The sequence below is a fragment of the Oncorhynchus masou genome, chromosome 23 (assembly GCF_036934945.1).
Source record: "Oncorhynchus masou masou isolate Uvic2021 chromosome 23, UVic_Omas_1.1, whole genome shotgun sequence".
Classification (NCBI taxonomy): domain Eukaryota; kingdom Metazoa; phylum Chordata; class Actinopteri; order Salmoniformes; family Salmonidae; genus Oncorhynchus; species Oncorhynchus masou.
In genome coordinates this window covers 29,376,390-29,400,023 of record NC_088234.1, presented here as the reverse complement: position 1 = coordinate 29,400,023, position 23,634 = coordinate 29,376,390, and the positions used below count along the sequence as shown (strand labels likewise).

Below are 23,634 nucleotides of genomic sequence, written 5' to 3'. Positions count from 1 at the left end.
CGATGCCAAACATTTCCACTCTATAACACCATTTTATTATAGGCTATTGGTTATATCATTTTTGACCACGCTGAAAATGTTGTTGAGATGTACAACTGGGACTGCACCCAATCAAATCAATTCATCCATTAGAATCCAATCAATTAAGTTATTTGTAATTGAATATACACCTCCCTAATATTGGAGTTCATTTTGCCCTCAGAACAGCCTCAATTTGTTAAGTCATGGACTCTTCATGGTGTCAAGCGTTCCACAGGGATGCTGGCCTATGTTGACTACAATGCTTCCAGAGTTGTGTCATGTTGGCTGGATGTCCTTTGGGTGATGGACCATTCTTGATACACGAGAGGAAACTGTTGAGCGTGGAAAAACCCATCAGGTTGCAGTTCTTGACACACAAACCAGTGCGCCTGGCACCTACTACCATACCCCATTGAAAGGCACTTACATATTTGTCTTGCCCATTCACCCTCTGAATGGCACACATACACGATCCATGACTCAAGGCTTAAAAATCCTTCCTTAATTAACCTGTCTCCCCCCTTCATCTACACTGATTGAAGTGAATTTAACAAGTGACATCAATAAGGGATCATAGCTTTCACCTGGTCAGTCTGTCATGGAAAGAGCATGTGTTCCTGACGTTTTGTACACTCAGTATATTCTAGCACATTTGACTTATGCAAAATTGATCATGGATTTTCACAAAATTACAGGGTTTCTTATGAGGGGGCAAAATAATAGACAATGTTGCCACGCCCGTTGTATTAATTCATGGTTGAGAATTTGAGCATTTTGGCAAGTATTTCTCTCAATATCTCACTAAAAAAAAACATGAAGCAATGACAGTGCAAGACACATTGTTATGATATCCCCTGAGATTATGCAAAGTCACTGTACAGAAGGAATTGTTCATAAATAGTGAAAATGTATGTTGTCTTTAGACAGCCATTTCAAAGACAGTAGATCCCGCCCCTCCACCCCATATTCATGTCATAAACGTCTCTGTAACAAAACAAGTAACATAACAAACCCATTGGCAAACTGTCACATTTGTCCAATTGATTTTGCAGTAGAATTTAACCTACACACAGTATTCAGACCGCTTGACTTTTTCCACATTTTGTTATGTTACAGCCTTATTCTAAAATGGATTAAATAAAATTAAATCTTCATCAATCTACACACAATACCCCATAATGACAAAGCAAAAACAGCTTTTTAGAAATGTTAGCAAACGTATTAAAAATAAACTGAAATACCTTATTTACATAAGTATTCAGACTCAAAATTGAGCTCAGGTGCATCCTGTTTCCATTGATCATGCTTAAGATGTTTCTGCAACTTGATTGGAGTTCACCTGTGGTCAATTCAATTGATTGAACATGATTTGGAAAGGCACACACTTGTCTATATAAGGTCCAACAGCTGACAGTGCATGTAAGACCAAAAACCAAGCCATGGGGTCAAAGGAATTGTCCGTAGAGCTCCGAGATCTGGGGAAGGGTACCAAAATATTTCTGCATCATTGGAGGTCCCCAAAAACACAAAGGCCTCCATCATTCTTAAATGGAAAAAGTTTGAAACCACCAAGGCTCTTACTCGAGCTGGCCTCCTGGCCAAACTGAGATTTCGGGGGAGAAGGGCCTTGGTCAGGGAGGTGACCAAGAACCGGATGGTAATTCTGACAGAGCTCTAGAGTTTCTCTGTGGAGATGGGAAAACGTCCAGAAGGACAACAATCTCTGCGGTACTCCACCAATCAGGCCTTTATGGTAGAGTGGCCAGACAGAAGCCACTCCTCAGTAAAAGACACATGACAGCCCACTTGGTGTTTGCCAAAAGGCACCTAAAGACTCACAGACCATGAAAAAACAGGTCTTCTCTTTGCCCTGAATGCTAATCGTCACGTCTGGAGGAAACCTGGCACCATCTCTACGGTGAAGCATGGTGGTGGCAACAGCATCATGCTGTGAGGATGTTTTTCAGCGACAGGGACTAGGAGACTAGTCAGGATCGAGGCAAAGATGAACAGAGCAAAGTACAGAGAGATCCTTGATTAAAACCTGCTCCAGAGCGCTCAGGACCACAGACTGGGCCGAAGGTTCACCTTCCAACAGGACAATGACCCTAAGCACACAGCCAAGACAACTCAGGACGCACAGAATGTCCTTGAGTGGCCCAGCCATAGCCCGGACTTGAATCTGATCGAACATCTCTGAAGAGACCTGAAAATAGCTGTGCAGCAACGCTCCCCATCCAAACTGACAGAGCTTGAGAGGATCTGCAGAGAAGAATGGGAGAAACTCTCCAAATACAGGTGTGCCAAGCTTGTAGCGTCATACCCAAGAAGACTCGATGGTGTAATCGCTGCCAAAGGTACTTCTACAAAGTACTGAGTGAAGGGTCTGAATACTTATATGAATGTGATTTTTCAGTTTCTTATTTGTAATACATTTGCAAAAATGTATTTTTGCTTTGTCATAATGTGGTATTGTGTGTAGATTGATGAGGGAAAAACATAATTTAATACATTTTAGAATAAGGCTGTAATGTAAAGAAAATGTGGAAAAAGTCAAGGGTTCTGAATACTTTCCAAAGGCAAGTGCCTATAGAAAGTCTACATCCCCTTGACCTCAAATGTTGTTGCTTTAAAAAAGTGGGATTGAAATAGAGTTCTTTTTTTTTGTCATTGATCTACACAACATTCTCCATAATGTCAAAGTGAAAAGAAAATTCTTCAAATTGTACAGATTAATAACAATTAAATAACTACAATATAGTAGTTGCATAAGTATTCACCCACTTTATTTAGGCAAGCCTAAATTAGTTCTTAACAAATCACATAATAAATTACAATGAAAAAAAAATATAAACGCAACATGTAAAGTGTTGGTCCCGTGTTTCATGAGCTGAAATAAAAGATCCCAGAAATGCTCCATATGCACAAAAAGGTTTTCTCTCAAATGGTGCACAAATTTGTTTACATCCCTGTTAGTGAGTATTTCTCATTTGCAAAGATAATCCATCCACCTGACAGGACTTGTATATCAAGAAGCTGATTAAACAGCATGATCATTACACAGGTGTTTGGGACAATAAACGGCCACTCTCAAATGTGCAGTTTTGTCACACAACACAATGCCACAGATGTCTCAAGTTTTGAGGGAGCGCGCAATTGACATGCTGACCGCAGGAATGTCCACCAGAGCTGTAGCCAGAGAATTGAATGTTAATTTTTATACCATAAACTGCCTCCAACGTCGTTTTAGAGAATTTGGAATGCAGTACATCCAACCGGCCTCACAACCGCAGACCACATGTAACCATGCCAGCCCAGCACCTCCACATCTGGCTTCTTCTCCTGCGGGATTGTCTGAGACCAGCCACCCGGACAGCTGATGAAACTGTGTGTTTGCACAACCGAAGAGTTTCTGCACAAACTGTCAGAAACCGTCTCAGGGAAGCTCATCTGCGTGCTTGTCATCCTCACCAGGGTCTTGACCTGACTGCAGTTCGGCGTCATAACCAACTTCAGTGGGAAAATGATCACCTTCAGTGGCCACTTGCACCCTGGAGAAGTGTGTTCTTCACTTGGATAATCTCAGTTTCAACTGTACCGGGCAGATGGCAGACAGCGTGTATTGCGTCATGTTTGCTGATGTCAACATTGTGAACAGAATGCCCCATGGTGGCAGTGGGGTTATGGTATGGGCAGGCAGGAGCGACGGACAATGAACACAACTGCATTTTATTGATTGCAATTTGAACGAACAGAGATACCGTGACGGGATCCTGAGGCCCATTGTCGTGCCATTCATCCGCCGCCATCACCTCATGTTTCAGCATGATAATGCACGGATCGCAAGGGTCTGTACACAATTCCTGGAAGCTGAAAATGTCCCAGTTCTTCCGTGGTCTGCATACTCACCAGACATGTTTGGGATCCTCTGGATCGATGTGAACGACAGTGTGTTCCCGTTCCCATCAGTATCCAGCAACTTCGCACAGCCATTGAAGAGGAGTGGGACAACATTTCACAGGCCACAATCAACAGCCTGATCAACTCTATGCAAAGGAGATGTGTTGTGCTGCTTGAGGCAAATGCTGGTTCCACCAGATACTGACTGGTTTTCTAATCCACGCCCTTACCTTTTTTTGAAGGTATCTCTGACCAACAGATGCATATCTGTACTCCCAGTCATGTGAAATCAATAGATTAAGGCCTAATTCATTTATTTCAATTGACAGATTTTCTTATGAACTGTAACTCAGTAAAATCTTTGAAATTGTAGCATGTTGTGTTCATGTTTTGTTTTTTTGGACTCACTCTGTGTGAACTAATAGGGGTTGACATGATTTGTGAATGACTACCCCTTCCTCTGACCCCCATTACATACAACATATGTAAGGTCCCTCGGTCAAGTATTGAATTTCAATCACAGATTCAACTACAAATACCGTTGAGCTTTTCAAAAGCCTCAAAGAAGGGCAGTGATTCGTAGATGGGTAACAATTACAAATCAGATATTTAATATATCTTTAAGCACTGTCAAGTTAATAATTGTGCTGTGGATGATGTATTAAACCACCCAGACACATCAAAGATGCAGTCGTCCATCTAAACTGTACGACAGGAAGGAAATTGCCTAGGGATGTCGCCATGAAGACATTGGGGATTTTAAAACAGAGTTCAATAGCTGTGATGGAAAAGAACTGAGGATGGATTAACAATATTGTAGTGACTCCACAATCCAGACCTAAATGACAGAGTGAAAAGAAGAATAAAAATATACAGCACATGTATGCAATAAGGCACTAAACTAATACAGCAAAAAAACATGGCAAAGGGATACACTTTTTGTCCTAAATGCAAAGCCTTATGTTTGGGGCAAATCCAACACAACACATCCTTATTTTCAAGCATGGAGGTGGCTGCATCATAGTATGGGTATGATTGACATCGGCAAAGACTGGGGAGTTTTTCAGGATGAAAATAAATAGGATGGAGCTAAGCATAGACACAATCTTAGAGAAAAACTTGGTTTGGTCTGCTTTGTACCAGACACTGGGAGAGGAATTCCCCTTTCAACAGGACAATAACCTACAACACAAAGCCAAATCTACACCGGAGTTGCTTACTAAGAATACAGTGAATGTTGCTGAGTGGCAAAGTTATAGTTTTAACTTACTTTTGAAGTTGGAAGTTTTCATACACTAGCCAAATACATTTAAACTCAGTTTTTCACAATTCCTGACATTTAATCCCAGTAAAAATTCTCAGTTTTAGGTCAGTTAGGATCACCACTTTATTTTAAGAATGTGAAATTTCAAACTAATAGTAGAGAGAGAGAATTATTTATTTCAGCTTTTAATTCTTACATTACATTTCCAGTGGGTCAGAAGTTCACATACACTCAATTAGTATTTGGTAGCATTGCCTTTAAATTGTTTAACTTGGGTCAAATGTTTCTGGCTAGCCTTCCACAAGCTTCCCCAAATAAGTTGGGTGAATTTTGGCCACTTCCTCCTGACAGAGCTGGTGTAACTGAGTCAGGTTTGTAGGCCTCCTTGCTCACACACACATTTTCAGTTCTGCCCACACATTTTCTATGGGATTGAGGTCAGGGCTTTGTTATGGCCACTCCAATAACTTGACTTTGTTGTCCTTAAGCCATTTTGCCACAACTTTGGAAGTATGCTTGGGGTCATTGTCCATTTGGAAGACCCATTTGCGACCAAGCTTTAACTTCCTGACTGATGTCTTGAGATGTTGCTTCAATATATCTACATTATTTTCCTGCCTCATGATGCCATCTATTTTGTGAAGTGCACCAGTCCCTCCTGCAGCAAAGCACCCCCACAACATGAGGCTGCCACCCCTGTGCTTCACGGTTGGGATGGTGTTCTTCGCCTCCCCCTTTTTCCTCCAAACATAACGATGGTCATTATGGCCAAACAGTTGTATTTTTGTTTCATCAGACCAGTGGACATGTCTCCAAAAAGTACAATATTTGTCCCCATGTGCAGTTGCAAACCGTAGTCTGGCTTTTTAATAGCGGTTTTGGAGCAGTGGCTTCTTCCATGCTGAGCGGCCTTTCAGGTTATGTCGATATGGAACTTGTTTTACTGTGGATATAGATTTCTTTTGTTCCTGTTTCCTCCAGCATCTTCACAAGGTCCTTTGCTGTTGTTCTGGGATTAATTTGCACTTTCCGCACCAAAATATGTTCATCTCTAGGAGACAGAACGCGTCTCCTTTCTGAGCGTTATGACGGCTGCGTGGTCCCATGGTGTTTATACTTGCGTACTGTTGTTTGTACAGATTAACGTGGTACCTTCAGGCGTTTGGAAATTGCTCCCAAGGATGAACCAGACATGTGGAGATTTACACATTTTTTTCCTGACGTCTTGGCTGATTTCTTTGATTTTTTCATGATGTCAAGCAAAGAAGCATTGAGTTTGAAGGTCGGCCTTGAAATACATCCACAGGTTACACCTCCAATAGACTCAAATTATGTCAATTAGCCTATCAGAAGCTTCTATAGCCATGACATCATTTTCTGGAATTTTCCAAGCTGTTTAAAGGCACAGTCAATTTAGTGTATCTAAACGTTTGACCCACTGGAATTGTGATACAGTGAATTATAAGTGAAATAATCTGTCTGTAAACAATTGTTGGGAAAATTATTTGTGTCGTGCACAAAGTAGGTGTCCTAACCGATTTGCCAAAACTATAGTTTGTTAACAAGAAATTTGTGGAGTGGTTGAAAAACGAGTTTTAATAAACCTCCGACTTCAAATGTAAATCTGTTTGAAAAACAATTTGCAAGACTTGAAAATTGCTGTCTAGCCATGATCCCCAACACCTTGACAGAGCTTGAAGAATTTTGAAAATAATCTGCAAATATTGTACAACGCAGGTGTGCAAAACTCTTGTGAAGACTCACAGCTGTAATCCCTGCCACAAGTGTAACATGTATGGACTCAGGGTGTGAATAGGTATATATTTTTTCTTCATTAATCACATTTTTTTTAAAACAACATTTTTCTTCTACTTTGACATTATGATATTTTTTGTAGATTGACAATTAAATCCATTTGAATCCCACTTTGTAACACAATAAAATGTGAAGAAATCCAAGGGGGGAGCAGAGGGGTATGGACTTTCTATAAACACTGTAAATCATTGATCTGGCCCCCGGGTCTGCGTGTCGCTGCGTGAATGCCGCTACTGTCTCTTTAAATTTACCCAGGAGCCCCTTAAGGAGCCCCAGGGGCCCCAAGCTCGGCTCCCTACCCCGAAGACAAGCAGAGCCTTAAAATACATACAGGAGGCCGCTATAGCTTACCATACACAAGAGATACTCACACCCGCAGACTCGAAGATGGATATGACCGACCAAATGACGAGCTGATATGAAAAGTTAACTTGGCTCCAGAGCTGAGCGCGTGGGGGGACGAGGGGCACATTATAAAGACAGTACGGGGGCACCCTAAAATCGATGGGTCCGAACGTGTTATAGATAGCTTACAAAACGCGTGCCGAATGATTCTCCAAAAATACCGTGCCTCCCTGGTTTATCAAGGCGAATTGAAGGCAATCGTAAATAGTGTAACGTTGCAGAGTAATGGAAGAGAAAGAGACGGGGGAGAGCGAGCCCGTGGTCCACCAGTGTGCTGAGCAGACAGATTCTCTCTCATTAATAATAAGCGGAGAGGAGGAAGCAACACCAGAGCCCAGTGACTTGGGACACTGTTCAAGAGGTAAATATTGTCATGTTTTTGTTTCGAGATTATGGACACTCGACCCCTCATCCGCCCGCCACCATTAGACACAGTTAATCCGTGTGACGGACAATGCCATCTAGCAGCATGCCCTCTTGTGTCAGTGGCTCCACTATAAACAAAGGCAAAATAGCATGCTGGCTGCATGCTGTGATGCACAGTCGCCACCCAGCGGAAACCAGCGGCTTACTAAATCGGCTAAATGGAGTCGCTTCCCGGTCTCCGATGGCTGTGGTGCTGTGCGCAATATTATCCACAGATTAACGATATTATTATGAATCCCTATTGTTGTCTCATCATATTTCTAGCGGAATGAATATCTGGAATGTCAGGCAGAGTATGTGCCACCAGCCATCTGAGAAATAGGCCTTGAATTGTAGGCTATAAAGCTTTGAAATGTGCAGTTTCATTATATAACCTATACCTATTGTAAGTGCATCTCCTAACACTCCCTCCTAGAGGAAGACGGTCTGACCAATGGCCACGTGGACAATGACGGAGATGAGGAGATGGTTACCCCACTCTGCTCCCCGGGCACCAGCTACTGGAGTGTCACAGAGGGTCCCGACTCCCCCTTACTCCTGTCCCCCATCCCGGGCCCCTCGGGGATCAAGGAGAGGGTCCAACGCGCCTCCCGTCCCGGCTTCAGCCGCATCCCGGGCCGGGACCACCGGCGCTACTACCACGAGTACTGGCGCAGCGAGTTCCTGATGGACTTTGACCCCCGTCGCCACGGCATGATCTGCATGGTGTGTGGGAGCTCGCTGGCCACTCTCAAACTCAGCACCATCAAGAGGCATATTCGACAGAAGCACCCAGATTCCCTGCTGTGGAGTGTGTCCGACAAGGAGGTGATTCGCTCGGGCTGGGAGAGCCACCTGAGTCTGGAGGGGGGCCAGAGGTTGTACTGTCCGGCCGGAGGGGTGGTCGCCGTCTCGCAGGGTCAGGAGGAGCAGCTGCTGGACTGCGCACGCCGCTCCACCGGTGGGTTGGGGTTTCTGGAGACTGGGGGGGGGGGGGTTGGGTGGAACGAAATGACATTGGCCTAGTTTTATGATAAGATTATTGAGTTTCAGGATTTTGCGCTTGGTGGCAGTATGAGCATGTCTGATAAGAAGTGTGTATGTTGTACAGTCATGCCCATGCTGCCAACATCCACTTTTACAGTAATGTAAGATGGCGACGTCTTTGTGCAGTAGCTTGCTGTTGTAGTAAAGCATTCCCTTGGTTGCCTATTTCGTGATTCACATTAGCATACATTTCAATTGCATATCCTCTCTCCATCTCTTCCCGCAGGGAAACCCGATGGTATGGTGACCCCCAAACTCCAGCCCCGGTCCACCACCCCATCTCCCCTTACACCGGCCCCCCTCCAGCAGCAGGAGGAGCTCCCCGGGCCCTCGGCCCGGACCCTGGAGCGCTACCTGAACGACTCGCTCCACGCCTGGTTCCGACAGGAGTTCCTCATGGAGTACCAGGCGGAGGCGGGCAGGCTGGTGTGCATGGTGTGCGGCTGCCCGCTGCCCTCGCTCCACCTGGACCACATCAAGAGCCACGTGCTGGACATCCACCCTCAGTCGCTGGTTTACAGTTCGGAGGAGAAGCACGGCATCCTGCAGACCTGGGCTCAGACGCATGGTGAGACAGGGGAGGAGGGCGTAGTTGAGTATAACAGTACAAGGAAAGAGGCATTCTGTCACTGCGGCACTAGTTTTTTTATATGCAATATGTCTTGTGTCTTGTATGATGCTAGAAAGAGGTAAGTGGAATCTTTTCAGCGCAGAATTGAAAAGCTTTTGTTGAAAAAGCGCTTGATGTTCTGTTATACTCTTCCCCCACCCCCACCACATGCCCCAATTTCAGAATCTGACCCCCTGAACGACTTCATCAAGTCGGAGCCCAACACCAAAGACGAGAGAGAGGCTGGGGTGGACTTTTTCCATGATGACCTGGAGACCATCCAGATTGGCGCGGACAACGATGAGGAATTGTCCCAGATACACAACATGGTTGGTAGCAGGGAAGGAGGTGGTGTTGGAGCTCCAGAGGTGACCAGTCCCATACCCCCTCTCCCTCTCCGCCAGCCCAGGAAGAGGCGTCTCCTCGGGGGCTTCCCCTGGCGCCTGCGCCTGGACTACCTGGTGGCCTATGGGCCTCAGGGTCGTGGCACCTTCTGCATGGTGTGCTCCCAGGCCCTGCCCGTGGCCAAGGTGAGCAGCTTCCGGCGCCACATTCAGGAGTGCCACCCTGAGACTACCAGCCTGGCCCGGGAGGAGAGAGAGGCCATGGCCGAGGCCTGGACCAAAGAGGCCCCCACGGAAGACCACCTGGCCGTGCAGATGAAAGAAGGTAAAACCTACAAGTTCCAAAAAATGTAAAAGACAGACTGTAGCTACTCTCAGAGAAAAGATAAAATACTAAGTGATTCACCATGTGGTTTTTGTCCCCCCCTCCCCCCCCCGACAGAAGTGGACCCCGGTGACATCATCAGCTTCCATGTGTCAGGAGAGATGGGTGAAAAGGCAGCACCAGACAACAACAACAACCACCGGACCCCCAAGATGTCCGCCATTCAGACAGTGAAGAAGGAGGAGGGGGTCGTCACCATACCTGCCACTCTGGGACGCCATGGACACTACCCGGGCAAGGACCAGCGGCGGAACTACCAGGTGCGCTGGCGGATGGAGTTCCTGATGGACTATGACTGCCGGCGACACGGGCTGATCTGTATGGTGTGCGGGGCGACGTTAGCCACTCTTAAAGTCAGCACCATCAAGAGACACATCCAGCAGGTCCACCCTCATTCTCTGGAGTACAGCTCTGACGAGAGACAGCAAGCCCTGCTCAGCTACAACCAGACAGCCCTGCACTTCGTCCACTCGGACGACTGTTTCTCCTCCTTGGACCACGGACACTCGGCAGTCGGAGAGACGGCCGCCAGCCTCCTCGTCAGTTAAGACGAGGGGCGGCAGGCCCACGGTTGTTCTTCGTTCTCCCCGCTTCAACCCCAAGTCTTTCTTTCTCAGGAAGCTAGAAACATGAGGCTTGGTAGAGCCCTGTCGCGAGTGGTGTCTGGCACAGTCGGTGATTGATGTGAGCGAGCGTACAATATAGCACTTTTTGTCCCAAAAAATGTACTTAAACCTAGCTTTGGGTGTGTAGGTGATTGAATGAGAGGGTGTTTGAGGTTTATTGCTTAAGACAATGAACAGCACTTAAAGATGCAATTATCTTTATTCACTTACGTCAAATACATCAAGTTATTTCAGAAATTCCTTGTTTACAATGAGGTAAATGGACTTCCTCCATACATTTTTCTCATTCTTGAATGAGAAGATCTTACCTTGCATGTCTTTTCCAGTGTCATAGTACTATTGTTGCACCGGCCAGCAACTATTTTTGCTTCTCATGAGTCTTCTTAGCAAAATGTTTCACACACACACAAAAAAAATATATGTTTTATAGTGTTGAATATTTGCATTTTTTTTTTTTTAACAAGCACTTTTAGACGTTTTTTTACAAAAAGGTTTGTAATTGCGGCCATTTTGTCTACTTCATTGATCAAAGTTAACGATGCCACGTAAATGTAATTTTGCATGGCAATTCTGAAGTCATGCATGATTGTGGAGGGATTGCCTGGAATGGCTTAGGCGTTTTATAAGAGAGCATATTTATACAAGATTTCACATGCAAGATTTCCATTTCAGTAACTCACCTATTACAAGGTTTATGCAACAAAGTGAAAGAAAAAAGTATAATATTACAACAGCGTCAGGAAATAAATTGCCAAGTTGACCACCTATGAAATGAGCACCTCGGTTGCCCTTATTTCAGTGATCTTTAAAATATCACTCCCACCAGGAAAAGCACAACTCAGGGATTGTCCATTTTCCATCTGTGCTCGCTCTTTCGCTCGCTTGTTATAGCGCATCCAAATTACTACACTCTTAACATAACAATACTTTACAACCCATGGACTAATTGATTTGCTCAAAGAACCAGATGGCAGCATTTCTCCAGTTACGTGGAGAGGAGGGACGTGAGTGTTAAATACCACTCTCTTTCTCTAACCTAAGCTGCCTTAATTGGTGACTTGGGCTGGATCTCAAATTGTTACCAGTCAAACCTGTGCTTTCTCCGTCCTTGTTTGATAAATTCCTCTCAAAGGCATTGCAGGGCCAGAGGGACCCTAAATCCTCTCCTCTAATGCACTTCAATAGGAATTGAGGAAACAAGGAGAGAGGAAGCAAGGATTTGACAGCCAGTAATGTTTTCAGACACATCCCTAGTTTGTGCAGTGGTCTTTTTAGCATGCAGGGAATGGGCAAGGAGTGATGAAATACTTATTACATCTGGGCTTTGAGCCACGTTGGCCACAGAAAGGTTAAAAGCTTTGTGACTCAGCACTTATTATTTAAATATGAATAGAATATAAATGTGATTGAATAAATAAGAATAAACCTTGTTTGTTGCAATGATTTACGTGTATGTTTGTGTCGGTGTGCATAAGGGGCACGTTAAAATGACCCTTTGGTGGTACTTAGTTGGCTTGGGCGAGGACACGAGCAATGACCTCAGTTTTATTTCGGGACCGAGTCCCTCATCTTTCTTCAATTTCAAGTATCCGCTCTGCATTTCGTCTGTACACGGCGAAAGGTTGTTGAGACATGCATTCTGTCATCAATGATACTTGTAATAAAAAAAGTGTCCGAATAATATTGTCTGACTGGTTCTCTGGTAAATTATGGCTAAAATTGACTTGACTCAGCTGTCATTTGCAGACAGCTGGTAATAACGTATAAAGCAACACATTCGCTGATTGGGTTTACCATGTCCGTGTTACCTCAACATGCAGACCTGGTCTAAAATGAGTAGCTACAGTGTTATCCTCTTATCAAAAACAATCATATCACCATCCCATATCCTCTGTCCAGGCGGGAGCGCGAATGCTGGACTCAGTCTCGTTTTCAATCTTGACTCATGTTTCCCCGTGGTTCAAACATGCTGTCATGTTTAGTGTTTAAATGTTGAGCAGACCACAAATGGACAAAACAAATCAGGGTGTCCTTTGACATATGTTTATTAACTCCACTTTAACATCACTACAGGGGCCACAGATTTTTTTTTTCTTTCTGCAAATTTCCTCATCCCCCCTCCCCCAAAGCTCCAAAATGTGATCAAAAGTCATTGCTAACAGACAGAGCTGGAGATGTTAGTTAACACACCTAGTTACCAATAGTCAAAAGCTAAACAAAGAATGCCAAAGAAATAAACTCCTGCCAACCCCCTCCAAGAAAGGAAAAAGACAGGAAGCAGGAAAAATGAGAAGAAAAAAAATACATGCTTCAAGGAAACCAGTTTAAAATGTAGAATTATATCATAATTGACAAAGGAAGAATAAAGACACTAAAGTGAGAGGTTTGTATTATAATCTATTGAAAACATAGGTAGCATTGCCTTCAATGAAAAGGTTGAGGTGGAGCGCCCATGAAAAGCCTGACTCGTCATCATGAGGTCATCATGGCAACCGAATGTATAATTAGTCCAGCATCACAAGGACACAGTGGTTTACAGACATTGGATACGTTCGACTGTGGGTGAGCATGTCTGTGTGCACGTGTGAAAAACAAAAACATCCAGAACAAACATGTCCAATAGCTTGAGTCGATGAATTGAGGGTAGAGTTAGACCTTACCCTAGCGAAGCAAGTAGAGTATGTGTCCATTGGCTTGAATGAACTGCCACAGAGTTGGATACAGAGACATATGTATGCACAAAACGGAACCAATAAGCATTGTTGTACCACATCTCTGTGAGGTGGTGTGTACGCTGACAACATCAGGGCCACTGTGAAACACTGGTTTTCATGCACGGGGAGGAATGTTCTATTGATGTTGCAGGGTAACATTCAGCAGTTAACATACATTTGAGTAGTAGTAGTAGATGCATTGAGGCAATGCGAAACGGTCATTGTATAATTTATGTTACAACATTAGTGTTTCATCTTTAGTGACCATCCAATGTAGAGGGATTTCCTCCCAAAAATTACAACGGAGGTGCAAACCTACTTTGAGCACATTGTCACGGAGTATGGACGATCAGAATAGGAACAGTCTTCAATATTTTTCAAAAATCTATTTCTAAAATCCCTTTCGAAGACACGAGGCCATTGCAGAGAAGTAGCCCTAAAAATAGATGACTATAGTTTTTATTGTAACCAAAACACAATTTAAGCAATCACAAATAACGATCATCTTATAAACAAAAACATTAACAGTTAAGAACATGATACAGCATATATATATATATATATATATATATATATATATATATATATATATATATATATATATATATATATATATAAAAAGTGAGGAAATGTTTCCAGCTCATGCAATGACATGCACTACATGGCATTCAAAAGAAAAAAAATAAACTAAAGCCCATTACAAACACCCACCAAATCTTTTCTTGCATCTATCGTTCCGTCATAGTTATACGTGGAGCTACTGTCAAAAACTGGCTGCTCTTTGAGCCCATATCCAAGAGGTCTCACTGGAGAAGTCAAGCGGTTATGAGGCTTCAAGAAAGCAACTACGAAGCTTCATGGAGCCTTTACGAGGCTGAAAGGGAGTCAAAAGCGGCAAATCCTATAAGCAATAAGAACCATATCAATAATAGTAATAATATACATTTTACAGGTGACCGTGAAACATTGGATGTCGACTTGAACAGGTGCGACAAAAAAACGAGTTATGACCGCTGTAAGAGGGAGTTCTTCTTTTATAAACAAGCCAGGCTAACTCGTTTCATTACAGCAGAGAAAGGGGGAGCCCGTTGTCGTGTATCTACAGAAACATTACACCAAATGCATTCAAATCAAACAGGGTGAACTTGACCAAAAGTATCACAGCTGGTTCAGTGTTCCAAATCCTTTTATTTCAACCTGCTCATGGGATTAAAATAAAAAATAAAATAAATGTTCAGTACATTGCAGAAACGTTATACATACATAAGTGCCTTTAAGGTGAGCAAAACACAATTGACACCAAAACCGTAACAGTGAAATCCCAGTACCATGTTCCAAACACAAACTTTATATATTTTTTTGTTTATCCATACAAACTGCCACAGAGCGAGAGAGCAGGAAAAAGACAAGCCACAATTGACACCCAAAGGGTACGTTTCTAAAATCATTTTGCTCTTTTTATGCGTTTTACTCTTCTACTTGTTCGGTTTACTTTCAGCTAAATATATATTAGTTAAAAGTACAGACATTTGCTTTTTTTGCGAGACTAACACTCGTACTTACTCGTCAATGATAAACCCTACACACTCCAACTGTACACTACAAAACCAAGTCATAGATTCCGTCTAGTTCACTTGACCCCTGCATCATTTTTTTTTTTTTTTTTTTTTAGTGCGCCCAAAGACAGGCGTCCTGCCACGGCATTACATCACTTCCTCCCGCTAGACGTGTTTCCTGTCGACACAGTAGGCGCAGTTCTTTTTCTAAATGCTCTTAGTTAAGCTGCGCGGTTCACATTGAGTAGCATTACTTTGTTCTCTTCTACCTAGCTGGTTCAGTGCAGATGGTATGATGGTTGGTGGAAGGGAGGGAGTGGGGGTTAGATGGTGGATAGGGGGAGAAGGACTGAGAAGGAGGGGAGGGCAGGGAGGAGGGGATTTAAGATGGGATACATGTGAGGATGATGGTGATGAAGATGTCTGCGGGCCGCTCATTCAGCTTTCGTACGCTTGACGGCTCCAGGGAGTTTCTCTTGCAACCTGGAAGAGAAAAGGCAAAGAGAACATGTACACCATCAACATACACATCTCTGATCACCTGGCACCACTGATTGTATACGAAACTGTTAGTTTAGGTAGATTGTGATCGGAGACATCCTGTTGGCATTTAAACCATGGTTGGGAACACTTACTTAGCCATTGTGGTGTTGACTTGAGTGCGTGCAATCTCCATGTAGCGATCAATCTGGGTCTGGGGAAGAAAGAGGGCAAGACAAAAGTGGGTTTTACATTAAATTACAGATCATCTGGGTCAAAAACAGACCTGATCCGAATAACATGAAACAATGCCTCATTGTTCACACAATGAGTTACGAGATAAAAAACACAAGTAGACAGATGCCACGACTGTTACCGTATTACGGTTGTTATGGTATTAGGGGTTGTTATGGTTTAGAAGAGTAAAATGCTGCCATTAATCTAGGCCTCCGTGAATTCAACAGACCTATACAGTTCACAGTAAGCATATAAAAGATATGGAAACATTAAGTAAAGGTGATGACTTTATTCAACCGGACAGTTAAAGCCGTCTTGTAACTGTGACAGTAGGGTGACTTGTCCAATCAGCCTTGTCCTATGATTACGATAAGTATGCAAAAACAGCCTCCAACGACTCGGAGAGCCCAGTCATCCGGTGAGGTCACACAGAGCGGAACGATGGGTGATGACTTGTACGCGCCCGCAAAGCGATGATGTCGTCATCATCACTGTTGCCGGTGAAACAGAACCATATATAGGCCCAGTTCTAGGTAAATGGTATGATTTCAGCAGCACGACTCATGTCGACATACTTCTAAAGCATGTAACGCAACAATAAAAGTTCTCGACTTCTTCGACGTCATAAGAAGACAAAAGGGTCAAGGGTCAGTCTCTCACCTTGTTCTTCTCATAGAACGGGGGCACGGCAAATAGGAGGATGTCAGCTGGAGGAGAGGGAAAGAAAAACTTTGAAGTAACAAAAATAACAACTGACCTCTACAAAAAAAGCACAAAGCATCACAGGCATAAAGTTACCATTTATAGTCCATTTATAGTCCATCACAATAATAATAATAATAATAATAATAATAATAAAGCCACTTCCTTCAGGGAGGGAGACAAAGGACAGTGAAGAACATTTTACTAGTAAGAATTCCCCCCACAAAAACAACCAATTAGGCTGTAACACCTTGTAAACTGCGATGGCGTGACACGCCATTAAGAAGGTTCAGATCAATACTTCTGACATACAGTGTTGTTCAGAGCAGCAGGCTATTGGGTAGTGGTGGTCTAAACGAGCCAATCATCTGAAGGCCACATTCTGTGCCGCCAGTAACCTCAGACTATCATCAGTCTTGTCAATATAGGAAAAGGTCACGGGTGGACACTAAACAAGTGTGACACGCTAACAACAGACTAAACAAGACCCACACAGTGTTCTAGTCTCACAGCAATTGTCCTGAGTTTATACTATAAACGATGCCGTTTACCAAGCATTAAAGCGATGTAATTGCACAGTAAAAATGCTGGGACTGGGTTTTTAGTAATCCAGTGAGATTCTGAACTAATGTAAAAAAAAATATTATAATATTTTTTTTTTAAATGTAAAGGAAAATGTTTTATGATAAACCTTTTGTAGCACATTTCATGAACTTTGACCCCCTTTCATGTGTGTCCCATTGCCCAGGTTGGTTTAAACATGCATGAAACATTTGAGCAAGAACCGGAGAGGCGAAGGAATGTGACAGTGGACAGTTACTGTACGTCCACAGGCGCCTGAGAAATGGAGGCGCTACATCCCCACTTTCAAAATAGGTGTGCAAATATTACATTATTAAATCTGTGAAATAATTGTGTGTCTGTATGCACCTATGCACAAAATGAAAAAGAGCAAGATGTGTACCTTGATAAAAACAGCTCTGCTTTTCTTGGTAAGTAATAACGACCAAATAAGCCTTTTCTACCCTTGTTGCCTCAAATATGTATGCTACTGTGACAAGTTAAACATTTTCATGGTGACACTGACAGTGCTTTAACCTGTTTGGGCTAGGGGGCAGCATTTTCACTTTTGGATGAAAAGCGTGCCAATAGTAAACTGCCTGCTACTCAGTCCCAGTTGCTAATATATGCATATTATTAGTAGATTAAAAAAAATCCAACCAGGAAGTGGGAAATCTGAGGTTTGTCGTTTTTCAACTCTTGGCCTATCGAATATACAGTGTCTATGGGGTCATTTTGCACTTCCTAAGGATTCCACTAGATGTCAACAGTCTTTAGAACCTTGTTTGATACTTCTACTGTGAAGTGGGGCCGATTGAGAGGGGAATGAGTCCGAGGTCTGGCAGAGAGCCACGAGCTCGTGACGCGCGTTCATGTGAAAGTTACCTTGTATTCCATTGCTTTTCTACAGACAAAGGAATTCTCCGGTTGGAACATTATTGAAGATTTATGATAAAAACATCTTAAAGATTGATTCTATACTTCGTTTGACATGTTTCTACGAACTGTAATAGGACTTTTCATCTGAACTTTTGCCTGGACCTGCCCGAGCGTCATGAGTTTAGATTGTGTACTGAATGCGCGAACCAAGGAGTTATTTGGACATAAATGATGGACTTTATGGAACAAATCAAACATTTATTGTGGAACTGGGATTCCTGGGAGTGCATTCTGATGAAGATCATCAAAGGTATGTGAATATTTATAATGCTATTTCTGACTTCTGTTGACTCCAACATGGCGGATATCTTTTTGGGTTATGTTGGGCTCCGAGTGCCGTACTCAGATTATTGCATGGTTTGCTTTTTCCGTAACGTTATTTTGAAACCTGACACAGCAGTTGCATTAAGGAGAAATATATCTTTAATTCTGTGAATAACACTTGTATCTTTTATCAATGTTTATTATGAGTATTTCTGTAAATCGATGTGGCTCTGTGCAAATTCACGGGATGTTTTGGGGGCAAAGCCAAATGTAAACTGAGGTTTATGGATATAAATATGAACTTGATCAAACAAAACATACATGTATTGTGTAACATGTTGTCCCGGGTGTGTCATCTGATGAAGAATATCCAAGGTTGGTGATTAATTTTCTCTCCATTTCTGCTTTTTGTGACTCCTCTCTTTGGTTGAAAAATTGCTGTATGATTTCTGTGACTAGTTGCTGACCTAACATAATATGTTCTGCTTTCGCCGAAAAGCGTTTTTTTAAATCGGACACTGTGATTGGATTAATGATCATTTTATCTTTAAAATGGTGTCTAATACTTGTATATTTGAGACATTTGAATCATGAGATGTCTGTTGATTGAAGTTGGCGCCCTGCAATTTCATTGGCTGTTGGCGAGGGGTTCCTCGATAGGTTAAACAACAGCGCCAGAAAAATGCCATGTCAGATGAGAAGCGGAACAGTCAAGCAATGTTTTTGCTAAGTCTACACTTTTGTTATTCCTATTACTTTTCATGATTATTCTGTTTCTTCAGGATTTGTTGTCAAATACATTTAGCCTACTCACTGTGATGTGTTGTTATATAGGCCACTATTCAACAGAATGACAATTAAACATTTATTTGAAATTCATTTATAGCAGCCTAGTCCTGTAACTGCAGAAGACACATTCCAGTTGAAGGCATTCAGTTGTACAACTGACGAGGTTTCCCAAAATGTGTGGTTTTAAGAACCAAAACGCAGTTACTTACATGCTGTTCTTTGTTTTTATTCATCAAATTAGGCCTACACAATAACAACAAAAAAATCTAATTTTATATAAGTAGCTTGAAAAATGTATGAAGTAAGCTATTAGCTTGTATGAAGTAGCTATTATGAAAGAAAAGGTTGGAGACCACTATTCTAACCCAAACTGTTCAAATATGACTCATTACCAGAGCTACATTTTTATTGCAGATTCAGGGCTGCAATTTATGGATCTATCCTCAGAGATAGAGATAGAGATAGTGATAGAGAGAGAGATAGATATATAGATAGATATATAGATAGATATATAGATAGAGATATGAGATGCCAAAATATTGCAATATTATTTTTATGTTAATATATGACAAACCAATTGAATATTCAAGATTACAGGTCTTGTTCAATGCCATAACAGATAACACTGCAATATTGAGAAAGAAAATTGTTAAAAGATAAATCTAAATTCACATTTGCAATTGTACTACATTATTGTGATCACATTATTTGTGTAAAAAAGAAAATGAGAATTCAACGTGCAATATAATTATGTTTTTTCTTAACCGACAAGGTACAACATTCAAATTGTTATTGGGGAAAACAATATTGTTCTTCCCATTTTTTATTTCATTTCCTCATTGTCATGTGCTATCCTAGCCACATTCTTAACAGTTTGGCCTCTCAACTGATCACTGAGGGTGGGATTGTCAGGGGAGGAGCAGGATATTTTTGTGACTCACAGAGATGGTAGGGTTTCAATCATGTCAATCAATCACTGAGCTGCAATCAATCATTCAGCTGCTGATTCAAAACCTTTCCCCTCAGGGCCCTAGCTGCTACTCTGATTGGCTGCAGTGCAGTGCTGAGTGCAGTGCTGAGATAGACTCTTACCCAGGATGAGGATGGTGATGCCGTTGAAGACGGCTCCTACGTAGGTCAGCAGCCACATCACTACAGCCAGCTGGGAGAAGAAGAAAACACACCCGGGTCAGAGCCAACGATGCCATATTAAGTCAATGATTAGAACACTGGGTGCCTGGGGCCTATTCAGAGGGGTGAAGTGGTTCAAACGTTGCAGAGTGAAATGTAGAACAGGCGCGGTGTTCTGTCATGTAAGATAGGGAATCGTGCCAATTCTATGCATTACATTTCTATCTGAACGTTAGGTACAGTTGCATCCTCCCAAATTCATCCTCGGTTTATACATACCCATGGTATCCATACTCAGGAGTGGGAGGATTAAGACGATGCCCCTTAACAACTGTTCGAGTTCAAATATTGTAATATTTTCTAATCCCATTGTTGGTTTATGCTATGGCATGGGAGGTAGGATAATCTGATCCTAGATCGGTGGTTAGGGGCTACTTCTACCTCCGGCTAAGGAAGGGATGGAATGTTGATTTAATAGGCTGAGAGTGGAGCCACAGCAAGGAGCATTAACCCTGCATGAGTGGCCATGGGATCGACCAGCAGCAGTCGACTTGGTCTGATTGGCTGGTATGTCTGGTTGGCTGAGCTATAATGAAGTGTTAAGACTGGCAGGAGCTCTCCTCTCCTCTCTTCCCTCCTATTCACTCACTCCACAGAGAGCTAGCTGTGAGCTGCATTCTGGGTCAGCGAGCTAGCTGCTATCGGATGGCCGCGGTGCGAAGCCAGGGCTCGTGTCGCGCCTTCCCTGTGTGATTGACGCACACGGGCATGCCATTGACATACCGTGAGCTCTCCCGCTCTCTGTCATAGTCACATGATGAAGAGTTTTACAGTCGATCACTGTCACACTCACACTGCAACATACAATAGGGTTGAGTTACTAACTACATGACCAGGGTTGGTGGTGGAGAGGCTTATTATAGACACACACACACAGCAGGGATCGCTCAGTGTTCAGATTGCGTGAGTCAATAAAAAGTATTGTGCGGCAGGAGAGGAGAGTTTAAGGGGGAGGGAATAGACATAGGCCTATGGGAACAAGTCCGGATTGTCACCTGTTTAGGACCGTCTTGCCTAATACCTGGTTTAGGGTCGTGTACGTAGATTTATGAACGAGGTGAACAGCAAAACGATCCACCCACACACGCTAGGGTATGATGGAATGGATCACTGGTCTACCAACATATCCACCATAGTCAGAGGCACAGATACAGGGGGTGAACCGCCTGACAGGCAGCTGGACAGACACTTCAACCCACCTTTAGGGAGTCGATGAGGTCCTCGACCAGGAAGAGTTTGCTCATCTGTTTGAGGAATCGGTTAATGTAGGTCAAACTGACATCCACGTGCTTGTGGAAGGTCTCGGGGGGAATGCTGACATCCTTCTCCATCAGAGCCCTGAAGAGAACCAACCCACAGCAGGAGTGTGAAGCTACGAACTCAAAAGTCAGGCTAACTTGCTATACGTCAACCAACAACGGCTTTAATTTGATCATTTAATGCTAACCCGCTAAGAAGCGCCAAATCAGCTCAACCAACCCGAGCTGCTTTCATTTTAAAACTTGATCAAGTCACTGGATTTGAGGATTTCACTGGTTAGCTTTTTCCCCTACTCCAGCAGTTGTTTCCATATGCATTTACTGAGTGTACAAACAATTATGAACACCTTCTCTTTGCATGACAGACTGACCAGGTGAATCTACTTGCCTGGTAAAATAAGTGTTCAATAAATAAACAAATAAGAAGTCATCATTCTGTGTTTGACTGGGCTGTAAGTGAAGTAAGCCCCCCCCCCCTCCCACTCTGCCTGGACCAAACATGATGTTTCTATTAATAAAACCAGCAGGAAATTAGTCACTCAGGCAGGGATTGTGATGACAAACACAAACATCCTGCTGGAGCTAAAAACAGCAATGGCAACAATGATAACATAAAAATAGGGAATTTAGTTTTTCCTGGTCATGTGGTGAGGAGAAGAAAAAAAACTCCTGGCCCTAGTGAAGACTACTCAGCTAGACGTTTTGTCAAAAACAACCACTCCTACCAACCACTCTTAACACTGGCTTTTCCCACGTTCGTTCTAATGAATACAATACTTCGTAGCATCACAAGTTTCCAGGTGGAGTGTGCCGCCTTACTTGAAGGGGTGTCCGTCGTTGGACTTCTGCACGGCCTGGACGACAGACTTGTAGATGCGGAAGGAGATGGTGACACAGAGCAGGGCGAGGAGCAGGTAGGAGATCACGCTGATGACGCTGAACGCCGCCAGGGACAGAAGCGTCAGCAGGGACAGGCCGAACACCACGCCAGACTTCTTGGGGTCTCGCCAGTGCACCAGGTCCTTGACTAGAGTGGGTGAAAGAAAGGGTGTAGCAGAAAGGTGTGTATGTGTGTTTAATGGAAGGAAAATGTGTGTTTGTATGAGTGCATGTTTCAGTGTGTGGAAAGCGGGTGAGAGGGCATTATTGTTTATGAGATTAGGGGGGAGACAAGAGGGAAGAATTCAAGTTGCTTATTGCACAAGACACGTTTGGAATACAAGACCAGCAAATGGTGATATCCAACCGCCAACCTATAATATATATATTTTTTTTTTAAATGCTGTGTTTTCCCCCTCTGGCAACTCCAGTCTAAGAATAACATACTGTATACAGACTGCATTAGATACTGTTACCACACCTGCCCCCACAACCCTGTACATGTTTGTGTGTGTATACAAACTGAACTGATATTCCCAATACAGTGTTGTTACGCAACCCTCTTATAGGGCTCTTAAATATCCTCCCTCCATCCTTTGCATGAAAAGGGGGCATTTAAAGAAACCTGGTATCAACCGCTGCCTCCACATTGGACTACGCCTCTTCGGGCTCCGGGCCTGGGCTGCTGTGCGTTGCAGCCAATTAAGGGGGAGAGAAAGCAGAGCAGAGAGCACGGCATACACAACAACCCTTCCCACTCCCCTCACTCTACAGAGGATCCATTAATGCAATTTGGTTGGCATCTTTCCGTTTCACTCTTCTTCGAAGGACTGTCTACGTTTTTGACACCGTGGTGGCAGGCTGGGCTGACTACCAAGAAAAGGTTCTTGGAGAAACCGTAGGGAACGGAGACGCCCACTTTTTTTTACCACTTCTTCCTTTCATCCCCAATTTTGTTCATCCCACACTGTGCTAGACAGAGCACTGTTTCTACCCAAATCTTTCTACCCCTGTGCATAGGCTACACAAACAGACATACAGAAGGCACACAGAGACAGACACACACGTTCCTGGGGTGGGAGGTGCCTGGCACACTGCTCGCCCACCATTACCTAACTCTGTGAGTGTGTGTGTGTGAGAGAGAGAGAGCGTGACTCATGCTCCACTAACATGTAATGTACAGCTGAGAGCGAGCCACTGCGGCTCTGCATCATCTGGTCCCACATACAGACACTGAGGAG

The 23,634-nt window shown here is 43.3% G+C and overlaps 2 protein-coding genes across 4 annotated transcripts in view; one reads left to right on the top strand and one right to left on the bottom strand.

The window, feature by feature from the left end:
* The first annotated feature begins 7,278 nt into the window (after positions 1–7,278).
* Positions 7,279–12,492, top strand: LOC135510711 (zinc finger translocation-associated protein-like). Its single transcript, XM_064931852.1, has 5 exons — positions 7,279–7,766; positions 8,247–8,771; positions 9,084–9,425; positions 9,651–10,136; positions 10,254–12,492. The coding sequence occupies exons 1-5, from the start codon at positions 7,631–7,633 to the stop codon at positions 10,742–10,744; spliced, it is 1,980 nt and encodes a 659-aa protein (XP_064787924.1). The 5' UTR covers positions 7,279–7,630; the 3' UTR covers positions 10,745–12,492.
* Positions 12,493–12,849: 357 nt separating this feature from the next.
* LOC135510709 (reticulon-3-like) overlaps positions 12,850–23,634 on the bottom strand; it is a 35,379-nt gene continuing 24,594 nt past the window's right edge. For 2 of the 3 annotated variants that reach the window (XM_064931850.1, XM_064931851.1), the window contains 6 exons: positions 22,334–22,541; positions 21,455–21,593; positions 20,157–20,226; positions 16,470–16,516; positions 15,728–15,786; positions 14,705–15,575 (listed from right to left, as the gene is read on the bottom strand). In XM_064931850.1, coding sequence (XP_064787922.1) covers positions 15,527–15,575; positions 15,728–15,786; positions 16,470–16,516; positions 20,157–20,226; positions 21,455–21,593; positions 22,334–22,541 — 572 coding nt within the window. In that variant the 3' untranslated portion in view covers positions 14,705–15,526. Of the gene's footprint in view, positions 15,576–15,727; positions 15,787–16,469; positions 16,517–20,156; positions 20,227–21,454; positions 21,594–22,333; positions 22,542–23,634 lie in introns of all 3 variants that reach the window. The other variant, XM_064931849.1, reaches the window with a different exon arrangement.